The sequence below is a fragment of the Myxine glutinosa genome, chromosome 1 (genome assembly GCF_964187855.1).
Source record: "Myxine glutinosa chromosome 1, kmMyxGlut1.1, whole genome shotgun sequence".
NCBI lineage: Eukaryota > Metazoa > Chordata > Myxini > Myxiniformes > Myxinidae > Myxine > Myxine glutinosa.
In genome coordinates, this window is record NC_136261.1 from 420,140,130 (window position 1) to 420,152,248 (window position 12,119).

Below are 12,119 nucleotides of genomic sequence, written 5' to 3' on the forward strand. Positions count from 1 at the left end.
CATCCGGTTCTTGCCACAGTACTCAGCCATCACTGCACCATTATGTCAGTTTCTTCGGAAGGAGGCCTCCTGGAATTGGACCCCATCCTGTCAAGCAGCCATATACAGGTTGAAAGCTCAGCTCACTACAGCCCCTCTTCTTGCTCATTTTGACATCAACAGTGCCACATTGGTCACCTGTCATGCTTCGGCCATGGCGTTGGGGGCTATTTTGTCCAATGTGCAGGGTGGCGTGGAGAACCCCATCGCTTTTGCATCCTGTGCCTTGAGTCCCATGGAGCAAAAATATTCCATGGGAGAGAGAGAAAGGCATTGGCCTACATATTGGCATGCAAACACTGGCATCTGTACCTGTATGGTCAGCCCTTTACACTCTGAACAGATCACCAGGCACTCACAGCTTTGATGTCCACCTCAGGCACAGGACACAAGCCACTCTGATTGTACTGGTGGTCGGACCGACTCCAGCAGTACAATTTCCAGCTTCAGTCCACACCTGGACGTCACAATACCATGGCGGACCACTTATCCAGATCAGTTATGGATGCTCACACTTGTTCTGAACCAGAAGACATAGAGCAGGATCTAATACAACTGATGCATGGACCCCTACATGATGTGGTATCCCTTCCGGAGCTCTAGCGGGCATCTAAGGAGGACTCTCTTCTCGGTACCCTGCGTTCCTATATTACAGAGGGATGGCTGGCCAGAGTAGCAGATGATCTGATACCGTTTTCTCCAGTGAAAGACGAGCTATCGTGTTGGAACGATTTTTGTGTGGCACGAGAATGCCGCACAATGGTGCCAAGTATGCTGTGAGCACAAGTGTTGAGTGTGGCTCAGGAGGGTCACTTGGGCATGGTTAAGGTAAAGCAACGTTGCTGTGACCTGGTGTGGTGGCCCAGCATCGACCATGACATTGAAACATTCGTAAAGGATGGTACGGCTTGTTTCATCGTTGGCAAAGCTGGCAGCCCATATCGCCTCCATTGCAGCCAGTTCCTGGCTGTATAACCCCAGGGAACGCCGACAACTAGACATTTGTGGCGAAATTTGTGGTGTCCCTCACCATCAATGCTCTCTGGTGGTCACATACAATTTACATTCCAAGTGGCTTGAGGTTGTTCCTGTGGGAACAGTTACCTCCCAGAACATTATCCACATCCGGGACACACTGATAGCTCGTTGTGTGGTGCCACAGGTCATTACCACCGATAATGGCCCACGGTTCAATTCAGCTGAGTTCACCACGTATCTGCGCGTCAATGGCATTAAACATATCCACATGGCCTTGTACCACCCACAGGCCAATGGAGGGGTGGAAAGGTGTAACCAAACCCTCAAGAATGGAATTCGAGCACACCTCGCTCAAGGTTCTGCGTTTAAAACAGCCCTACGAAAGACCCTCATGTACTACAGGGCAATTAAGCACACCACCACAGGTGCCTCACCAGCAATGTTAATGACATAATGTGAGCTATTGCTGCCGATGCACAGGCTTCGACCCATGGGGTCTTGCTTCCCCTCACATCCTGCCAGCATTGCCGTACAGCTGAGCCAGCAGCACATGAAGCAACACTTTGACAGAGTGCACAGATCAAGCCGACATGCGATACAGGTTCATGATTGGGCCAGAGTTAAATATCCTCATCGGAAAAACAACATGTAATCATTCTGCTCCTCCACACCCCGTGTGAGCCGACAGCTTGGACCAGTGAATTTCCAGCTTCAGGATGGGTCTCGGTGGCACGCCAACAGACGAGGGAAAGTGGCTGCCCCTGTGACCCAGCCTTCCAGCCAGGTGGGAGTTGGTATGTGCCCCACCAATACAGTTGATACGACTGATACAGAAGAAGGGCTTCAACCTGTGGGGGCACTGCAACGACCTCAGAAAGCCCGCCAGCACCCCAGTCGTTTTCAGGATTTTGTGACCTCATTCCATACCTGCACTTTGTTGGAGAGGGGAGAAAATGTTGTGTTCTTTCTTACGTGCTTGATTATTTCCGAGTTTGCAGTTGTTGTTGTTGGTGAATTTCCAGATGTTTAGGGATTGCTGGGAAGGGATGATTATTTAAGTGGAATGGGATTGTGGGAGAGATGGCCAGGACGCCATCTTGACAGTGTCGGAGATATGCTGGTGGATCCATGCCTCAAATAAATGCTCTTGTTCATAATGATCAGTGCCATTGTTTAGCATTTATTGAGTGACACAGCATGACCCATGTGTGTGAATGGAGTGAGATTGACTGTTTTGTGGATCGTGTGAATAAATGGTGTGCGTGAGATTGTGAGATGGCCAGTGTGTGTAAATTGTGTGCACTTGTTTCCGATGCAGCTTGTAAGGGTGCATGGTTTGGGGTGCACGACGGTGCGAGAGTGGGTGTGGTGAAAGATACGTGGCTGTGTGTATGCGTGTGACGTCTGTGGAGGTTCCGTAGCATGAGCAGTGGATGTGGAGAACACTTAGGAAATCTGCCGAATGTCAATGCCAAAATTAAATTAATTGGCAGGCTATGGATGTGCCACCAAACTTTCCCACAGAGGGAGGCTCACAAGGGATAGAATATTGAGTGTGGAAGTGCCTGAAAAGCTGGGATGCCAGAGAAATCGCTGCTATTTGAACGTGCTGGGCACCCGAGGAGAGGCTGCCTGCCTGTTCATGCCATGAAAGTATCGCCTGCCGAGATCAATTGTGTTGCCAGGATTGGTGGTCTCAATCTGTGTCAGTAGTTGCTTAACATCCCATGAGGCCGCGAAGCTATGCACAATACGGCCGCTTTCCAAGTCCAGAGGTCGGAGAGAATCTGAGAAGTCCCACTCGTGAAGCATGCCAAACCTTATGTCTGCAACAATATTTTCACTTTGTCTGCCTACTTGTCAGTCAAACAAAATTGAAAATCATTCCAAACCGGAAAGTACTGTTTATAATGACATCATAAAAGATACAAAGAACAAGCACAAATAACCAATGTAATGTGTTAGATAGAGTGATGCAATAGACACTGTGCAACGCAAGTAAATTCCAGAATATTTTTTTAAATGAATTTTACAATCTTCATTTTATTTAGATTGAATTAAATACATGAACACTGTCGAACACAAATCGTCTTCTTGTTACTTCTGCGATGCTCCAATTTAGTGATACTTGGACATGTTAAATAGGGGGGTGAACAAGGGTGATGTATAAGACTGCTTCAATGCCGCTTAATATCCGGAATTTTTCTTCTTAACAATCTTTAATTTCATTATTATATTCAAATTGAAGTGGACATTCCATGACGTAACATGTTATATGAGCTCTCCAGAAGTCCTCAATCTCATTTCTCTGCAAATGACTGACGCTGATTTGTACACAGGTGATGTCTATCCTGTAAATATGGAAGGCAGCCAACACAACAATGATTCATCTGTCACAGAAGATTCAAAATGTTCTTCTGCAAAGGAAGGTTCAGATGATATTCACATGACAAACGGAAGTGCTTTGTGTTTTGCAACTGGTGAGTGAAAATGTAAAACATTAACATTTATATTTTATAATTAACATATACAAAATATATTATTTTTGGAAAAGATTTATATATTTTGTTTTTGACCAAAAAAAAGGAAATGTGTTCTTTTTTTCTGTAGAACAATCCAGAAGGAATTTGGGACCAATAAGGTCCAGTCCCAGCTTGACAGAGAAGAAGAAGCCTTTTCTGAAGAAGCAATCACCAGATCAAGACTCACTTCGTATAAAATGCAAGTGCATGTCTGTTCCTCGCAACACCAAGATTCACTTTAAATTAAACAAACACAAAAAGGCTCTGGAAAGGCGAAAACTTTACAAGTGTAATGTGTGCAGAATGGATTTGGCTTCAACGAGTAATATCAAAATGCACATGAGGATCCACACTGGAAAACGCCCCCACAAGTGCTCTGCCTGTGATAAAGGTTTCTCTCGAAAATGTGATTTGAAATCACATATGAGGATCCATACAGGAGAGCGACCCCACAAATGCTCGATATGTGACAAATGTTTCTCTCAAAAAGGCAGTTTGAGATCACATGTGAAGATCCATACAGGAGAGCGACCTTACAAATGCTTGACATGTGATAAAGGTTTCTCTCATAGCAGCAGCTTGAAATCACATATGAGGATCCATACAGGAGAGCAACCTTACCAATGCTCGATATGTGATAAAGGTTTCTCTTTTAGCAGCAGTTTGAAATCACATATAAAGATCCATACAGGAGAGCAACCTCACAAATGCTCGATATGCGATAAAGGTTTCTCTCGAAAATACAGTTTACAAACACATATAAGGAGCCATACAGGAGAGCATCCCCACAAATGCTCTATATGTGATAAAGGTTTCTCTCAAAACAGCCATTTTAAATTACATATGAGGATCCATACAGGAGAGCAACCTTACCAATGCTCGATATGTGATAAAGGTTTCTCTTCTAGCAACAGTTTGAAATTACATATGAGGATCCATACAGGAGAGCGCCCTCACAAATGCTCGATATGTGATAAAGGCTTCTCTTGTACCAACAGTTTGAAATTACATATGAGGATCCATACAGGAGAGCGCCCTCACAAATGCTCGACATGTGATAAAGGTTTCTCTCAAAGCAGCAATTTGAAATCACACATGAGGATCCATACAGGAGAGCGCCCTCACAAATGCTCGATATGTGATAAAGGCTTCTCTTGTACCAACAGTTTGAAATTACATATGAGGATCCATTCAGGAGAGCGCCCTCACAAATGCTCGACATGTGATAAAGGTTTCTCTCAAAGCAGCAGTTTGAAATCACATATAAAAATCCATACAGGAGAGCAACCTCACAAATGCTCGATATGCGATAAAGGTTTCTCTCGAAAATACAGTTTACAAACACATATGAGGATCCATACAGGAGAGCAACCTCACAAATGCTCGATATGTGATAAAGGTTTCTCTCCTCACAACAGTTTGAAATTACATATGAGGACCCATACAGGAGAGCGACCCCACAAATGCTAGATATGTGATAAAGGTTTCTCTTAAAAAGGCAGTTTTAGATCACATGTGAAGATCCATACAGGAGAGCTGAAATCTGAAATACCAGGATATGGAAAATGAGGTAAAGATGATTTTAAAAATGACAGCTTAAAAAAATATTAAATTTATTAATCTGGTTCTCCATATTCCCATAATAGAGAATTATTGAAAAATTGATGCCATAACCCCAAATGGTAACAGAACTTAATCTCTCAATCTAATATTGGATCTCATTGTGCTTCTTTCAGGGTTTTCCTCAGGTTGCCAGTTTGTAATTTTTGTTTCTGTACTTGCCATGTATCCAGCCAAGTTCCATTTGAGGTTTTTGATTGTGACGAGTGTTTTGGAATTTTGTTTTCTGTCTGATTTGGTTGTTTTTCTTAACCCTTTTTGGTTATGCCCAGATGGCATCTTTCCATGGCAGTTTGGACATCAATTGTTGCTCTATCTTTGCTGTAGTCCATGTTTCTTTGACATGTGTGATGTTGGGAGAACACCCTTGTTGTAAAATTGTTAATCAGAATAAGCCCCCTGCCTATGTTTTTCATGAAGCTTAAATTTGTGAAGGGTTTTGCAATAAAGAGAAGTCACAAAAGCAGAAATGCACTGTCTGTGTTATTGGGAATTCTAGGGAAGATACCCATCAATGAAGGGGGTTCATATATGTCTGACCTGAAGTGAGAAATTAACGTTGGAGTGTGTATTGGTAGAAACAAGAATTCAATGTAAATATTCAGTGAGCATATGTCACAATGGGTGGAGCTGGTAACCTCGACAACCTCATTCCATTCCATCAGTGAAGATTTCCAATCCGTGCTTGTTGTATCTCCGAAGTACTGCTTGAGGGGTGTATGTAGGAGGTCTAAGGGGTGGAAAGGGTTTAAAAGAGTGAAGGTGAATTAAAGAAATTACCTCGGGTTTGTAAATAGATTAACTCGGGAGTGCACCACGGAAATAATAGGCCAAATGACGTCCTCATGACTGTTTAAAACCCCTAATCAGGTGCATTGTTGTAAAAATTCTCATTGTGGAAGGTTTCGTTGTGATTAACCTTGGGAGCTCAAAGCAGTAAGGTCACAAACAAACTGAAAAACTCACCTTATTGTGAGTGAGGTGGATGTTGGAGGTTTACCCGTTGGCATGTGGTGGCTTGTAGATGGTGGCAGGTGGGTTTGTGGCGGGCATTGTATATGAGGATCTACCCTAGTTCATGATGATGTATTTTGTGTGTATATTTGAAGGTGAATGTTTTGTAAAGTTAGCAAAGTGGTCACCTTTTTTTCTACAAACAAGTTTTTTTTACCCTTGAGAGTGATGTTGTTAGATGAGCACCCAAATTACTTTTAAATCTATGTATTGGTTGTGTTTGTACTATTTTGGGTTTTGAATGATCAGCGCAATTGAGAGGTCACGTGACTCCTTTAGCAATTATGTTAAAGGGTTAAATGAAGAGTTCTTTTTCACATCTGAGTTACCAGTCCTGTGTCTTGCGGATGAGAGATTAGAATTAAATCGAGATGACATATATCTATCTGCACATCACAAGCTTAATTAAAACAATATCTGACATGTACATTGTTTTCAAGTGACTTTATTCCACACCATAAATGAAGTAAAACTGGTGTAATCAACATCACAATATCTGCCATGTAAATTATCTTAAAATAACTTTATTTCATATACGTTACTGGTAGCTACAATAATTTTACATAAGCTCAAGCATATTTTTTGTTGGTGTTGAGATTGTTTCTTTGTAGACTATATTGGTCGTTATTGAACCTTCTTGGGGCAAAATATAGAAATCTCTTGGCGATCTTAATCTAGAACATGCAACATACAACTGACCATGTGAAAAGCAGGATAACTTCAGATGGAGGCCTGCTACTGGAAGGGTCTGGCCTTTTGCTTTATTTATGGAGATTGAAAAACAAACTGTTATTGGAAATTGCAATATCTTAAACAGAAATGGATAATCTGATGGGATCATTGGAATTCTTGGTATGAATACTTCTTCACCCTTATATTTCCCGGTTGTTATTGTGGCCTTTAAGACATGTGGCAGCATCTTCTTTATTACCAATCTTGTCCCATTGCATCATCTTGGTGCATCGAGATTTTTCAATGGAATGATTGGAATACCAACTTTCAAGAATAAAATATGGAGTGGCATTCCTGGTGGTAAGGAGGAGGATACAGTGGAGGAGGATACACAGAGGAGGACAAGGAAGAAGGTGAAGATCGACGAAATGCAGTTTGGATTTATGCCAGGAAGAGGAATGACAGATGCGCTCTTTATTGTGAGGCAGTTGCAGGAGAAGTACATGGAGAAGAGGAAGAAGTTGTTTCTTGGGTTTGTTGATCTGGAGAAAGCATTTGATAGGGTTCCACGCGAAGTATTGACATGGGCATTGAGAAAGTTAGGAGTGGAGGAATGCTTGATCAGAGTCGTGATGGCAATGTACAAAAGAGCATGCACAGCTGTAAAGACGAAGGACGGGAACAGTGGTGAGTTTGAGATAAAGGTGGGAGTGCATGAGGGTTCGGTACTAAGTCAACTACTATTTGTAGCTGTGATGGAGGTGCTAGCTCAGAACATAAAGGAGGGTTTACCATGGGAGTTGTTGTATGCAGATGATCTGGTGTTGATTGTGGAAAGTATGGATGGACTGAAGGAAAAGATGAACAAGTGGAAGGAATGTATGGATCCAAAAGGTCTGGATGTGAATATCGGAAAGACGAAGGTGATGGCAAGTGGTAAAGCATGTGGTGAGGTGGAAAGAACTGGGAAGTGGCCATGTCCTGTGTGCAGGAATGGTGTCGGAGTTAATTCCATTCAATGTACAATGTGCGCTGAGTGTGTTCATCAAAAATGCAGTGGCCTGAGAGGGTCATTAACCAGTGTGGCAGCCATATTCAAATGTAAGGTGTGCACAGAGGGAGCTGCAGATGAAGGAAATGTTGAGTTGGATCTTGGAGACGGCATGAAGTTGGAAGGTGTGAAAACATTTAGCTACCTCGGACACATGCTGAATGGAGAAGGTGGATCAGACTCGGCAACGGTTGCGAAAGTGAGATGTGCATGGAAGAAGTTTCGGGAACTGAGTGGCGTGCTGTTGAGGAGGGGAGTATCGTTGAAGCTGAAGGGAAAGGTGTATGCTGCATGTGTGAGAAGTGTTATGATTTATGGGAGCGAGACATGTGTAATGAATGTAGAGCACAACGAAGGCTGGAAAGGGTGGACATGCGAATGGTTCAGTGGACGTGTGGAGTATCGTTGAGAGAGAGGAAGACAAATGATGAATTGTGAAAGATGATGGGAATAGAGCCTGTGATTGATGCTGTGAAGAGGAACAGGATGAGATGGTTTGGTCATGTGTTGAGGAAGGATGAAAGTGACTGGTTGAGAAGAGTGAGGGAAGTGAATGTAGAAGGAAGTAGAGGACGGGGAAGACCGAGAAAGACTTGGCTAAAGATGGTGGAAGAAGAAATGCGGGCAAGGGGGTTAAGAAGGAGAGATGCAGAAAATAGGGCAAAATGGAGAAGATTGTCATGGGGACCGCAAGGCGAACCCCCGCTCTAGCAGGGAAAATGGCCTTAAAATGCATGTTGTTGTTGTTGTTGTTGTTGTTGTTGTTGTTGTTGTTGTATTCCTGGTGGTGTCAAAGACCTGATAAACTCCACAGGATATTGTGTGGCATCATCATCATTTGGTACAGTGTCAAGTGATTTATGTGACACTTCTTTTCATGGAATTTATTTTATCAATTGTATATTTATCTTTTCTACATCAGAATTATTAGGACCTAAGATTACCCTTCCACAAAGCCAATCAATATCTTGTAATATTGCGTCATAGTTGGGAAGACATTACTGTTAGGTTCTTCTTCATCTTTTACAATAATTCCACATCCATTTGGGATTGTAATTTGGTTGGAATTGGGAGCTAATGGAATATTTCCAGCTCCAATATCAAGGAGTAATTTGGCAAAATTGCCAACTTCCTCATCCGCTTAAAGATGAACTCTCATATTCACTGTCAATGTAAATGACACAACTTTACCCTAAAGAGGAGATGCCTTCAGACATCCTTGAATTTAATCTGCTTCAGTTCCCCTTGGTATAACGAGGCGAATTTGTCAGAAATCCCCAGAAAGAATCAGTGGAGTTCCTCCCATAGCGTGACTACTTTCCTTTAAGTATTGGAGTGTATTATCTAATGCCTCAAGTCTTTTTTTTGTGTGACGTAGTGCACTCGCCCCAGATGATAACTCTTGCATCTCTCAAGACATTGCCCTTTGCAGAGCCTTCGTCAATATTGCACGTTGGTGTCTCCTCATTTTGAGTGTTAAGTGATAGTTTTAATGTGGAATGAGCTGTCCTACCACCAGGAAAGAGGAGATGCAATTCCTGAAGATACAACTGCCATTGCATATGCGCCTGTGATCTTACCTTTGCTCGGATTAACGTTAAAATGAAAGTTTTACCTGTACCACCAGGTGCATCTATGAAAAACAGTCATCCTTCATTACCATCAATAACCTCCATAATTTTCCTATTCATGGCTGCTTGACTATGCAAATGCTTTCTTTCATTCTCCTGAACTAACTGTGCAAGTTCTTCTTTGTCATAATGTATCTCCTTTAAACATTTCTCTCGTTAATTCACATGTTGTTATATTAGGTCTTTGAAGTCCATAATGATTCAGATCATGTCCTCTGAAATCCATAACTTTGTCGTCAATATCACGAGCTTTATTGAAAATTTCATTACCATAAGTCATTTCTAAATCGTGAGATTCTCTTTGAATTCTGTGTTAGATATCCTCAGACAGGCTCTCTTTATGAAAATTCCGTAGTTGTTGGGGTTCAGTTAGGTCACACTGTGTTGTGAGAATGGCAAATAAATGTCGCAGTCGTCCAGGAGAGCCACTAATCGCAGCTTCTTCTGGAGTTTGTTTCCGGTGTAGGTCATCTTCCAGTAAGCAATGTAATAAACAGGCCTCCTTGAAGGTTCCACAAATCCGATCCTCGTGTGTCTTCAAATCCTCAAAGCCTTTGGACCATGAAGAGTATGAAGTAACAGCCTCACAAGGAAGACTTCACCCATATTTGGATGTATTGTGTGCGCACCCTTCCAAGGGCATCTTAAGACTTTACCCCTGGATAACCTTCTTCAGGATTGCCATGAACTCTCCTTTTCCACTTTCAGCCACCAGCAGCCCACGTGAAATATTTTGGAAACTCGTTGAAAAGGAGTGTCTGAGCAAAATTATCTTCTCTCCAAAGCTGGAAAAAGCTGTAAGAGTTATAATGTAGGCTTCTTGGGCTTTTTGTGCTGCAGTGCTGGAGTTATAATAACTTTCCATTTTCTCAATGAACTTGAACTTTCTGAATGGTGGGATGATGCTCATGGATGGCAAAGCCAAAGATTCTCCAGAGTGCTTCATTGGTGCTTACATATCGAGCATTCTGATATGCATAGGTCTCATCATAGTGGTCTTGTCCATCTCTGCCCAATGAAAATACAGCCATATCTTGACATTTATTTACATATTTACAAACATACTTAATCGATTTAACAGAATTGTAAAATTCTACATTGATGTGGCCATTGCACATTCTGGAGAGATATGGATTGTGTGGTATAATCCACCAATTGTCTACAACATGTTTCGCCATTAGCACCTCAATGCCACCATCAGCAACCTTTCTCCTCTGGTACAAAAGATATGCATCTCTATCCGATTGGGTTTCCAATCGAAAATATTTAGGGTAGTTCTTGGTGCATTTCCAGCTCACATGGAAGGTGACTTTCTATTAAAATGTCCACATGGTCCATGACCCATTTTGGTCAATATAATTATTTTATGGAAAAATGGATCTTCATCTTTACTGGGCAACTCTGCACAAATTACAGCATCAATTTCATTGAGCATTATCTTCTCCTGTAGCCAAATCAATATATGGGCATGTGGCAATCCTATCTTCTGCCATTCAAATGTCATGTGGCATATTACTTTTCCAAATACGTGTTTTTTCTTGAGCAAATCTATAAAAAGCAATGATTTTTGGTCTAAACTCTTGCTATTACATCATGACGCTCATCTGGCTTTGGATTTACCATGAGTGCTCTTTTAATCTCTGGCCACTGAGAATTGCAAGTGTATGTAATGAATAAATCAGGTTTTCCATCATTCCTCACCTTACACATTGCATCTTGTATTTTTTCATTCAAGTACCTTGGTCCACCAATACAGTTAGAGGGAAGAATTAATAATTTTCCTATTGTTGTTGGATCTTGGTCATTTCTAAATGCGTCACTTAGATTTTGGTAATCAGTTGCTCGGAGCTGAACTTGATTGGTCCGAACAAATAATAATCTTTCCGATGCAATTTTAGCCCAAATATCAACTGCAAATTGATAGAAAAGAGACGTGGATCTTCGTATTGTGTTGAATTCATGTTCTCTTTTCATTAATCTATATGAATAAAAATTCATAGCCAAAACCTTCTGTGAAGTTTGAGTTCCAGTTTGTGGATTTACCTGGAAATACTGAAAGTGGTAGCCATCTTCCCCATTCCAAAACAGCAAAGGATATTGAAGTGAGTCAAAGGCTCTATGTGTTTCGTTGATTCTTTTCAGTCGGCTGTCTCTTTGCTCGATGACAATATCTCTTGTGCGATGCTCCTGACCAACCAATAATATCGCTACTCATCTGTAATAGGAGCATTGTTTCTCCTTTCATGTTCTCCAGCTGGGGTTTTATCAGCATGGATCATTATTTTAGTGAGCTGAATTCATATTTTCCATTGCAGACTTTATGCTGGATACATAAGGATTATGTTGGTGAAGCATATCTTGAAGCGCATGACCAATGTTTGAATCAAGATTAGGAATTTGTAAATTTGTTCTTTGTTTGGCCTCTTCTTCTTCATGACCAATGAAATAAATTTGCAGAAATTTAATAGGTTCATCTCTTAATGGTAAAAGAGAACCAATTTTATGATGAATCTGGCCTTGAATTCTAAAAGTCGGCATGCAGTCACGTGAAAAAGTAAGTACACCCCATGTAAAGTTTTGACTTTTTCAACA

General features: G+C 41.5%; 1 protein-coding gene across 2 annotated transcripts in view; it reads left to right on the forward strand.

The window, feature by feature from the left end:
- The window catches only part of LOC137417339 (uncharacterized), an 83,929-nt gene extending 78,303 nt beyond the window's left edge, over window positions 1–5,626 (forward strand). The window contains exons 3-4 of one of the 2 annotated variants that reach the window (XM_078770590.1): window positions 3,357–3,497; window positions 3,628–5,626. In XM_078770590.1, coding sequence (XP_078626716.1) covers window positions 3,357–3,497; window positions 3,628–5,009 — 1,523 coding nt within the window. In that variant the 3' untranslated portion in view covers window positions 5,010–5,626. The remainder of the gene's footprint in view (window positions 1–3,356; window positions 3,498–3,627) is intronic. The other variant, XM_078770591.1, reaches the window with a different exon arrangement.
- Window positions 5,627–12,119: the final 6,493 nt, after the last annotated feature.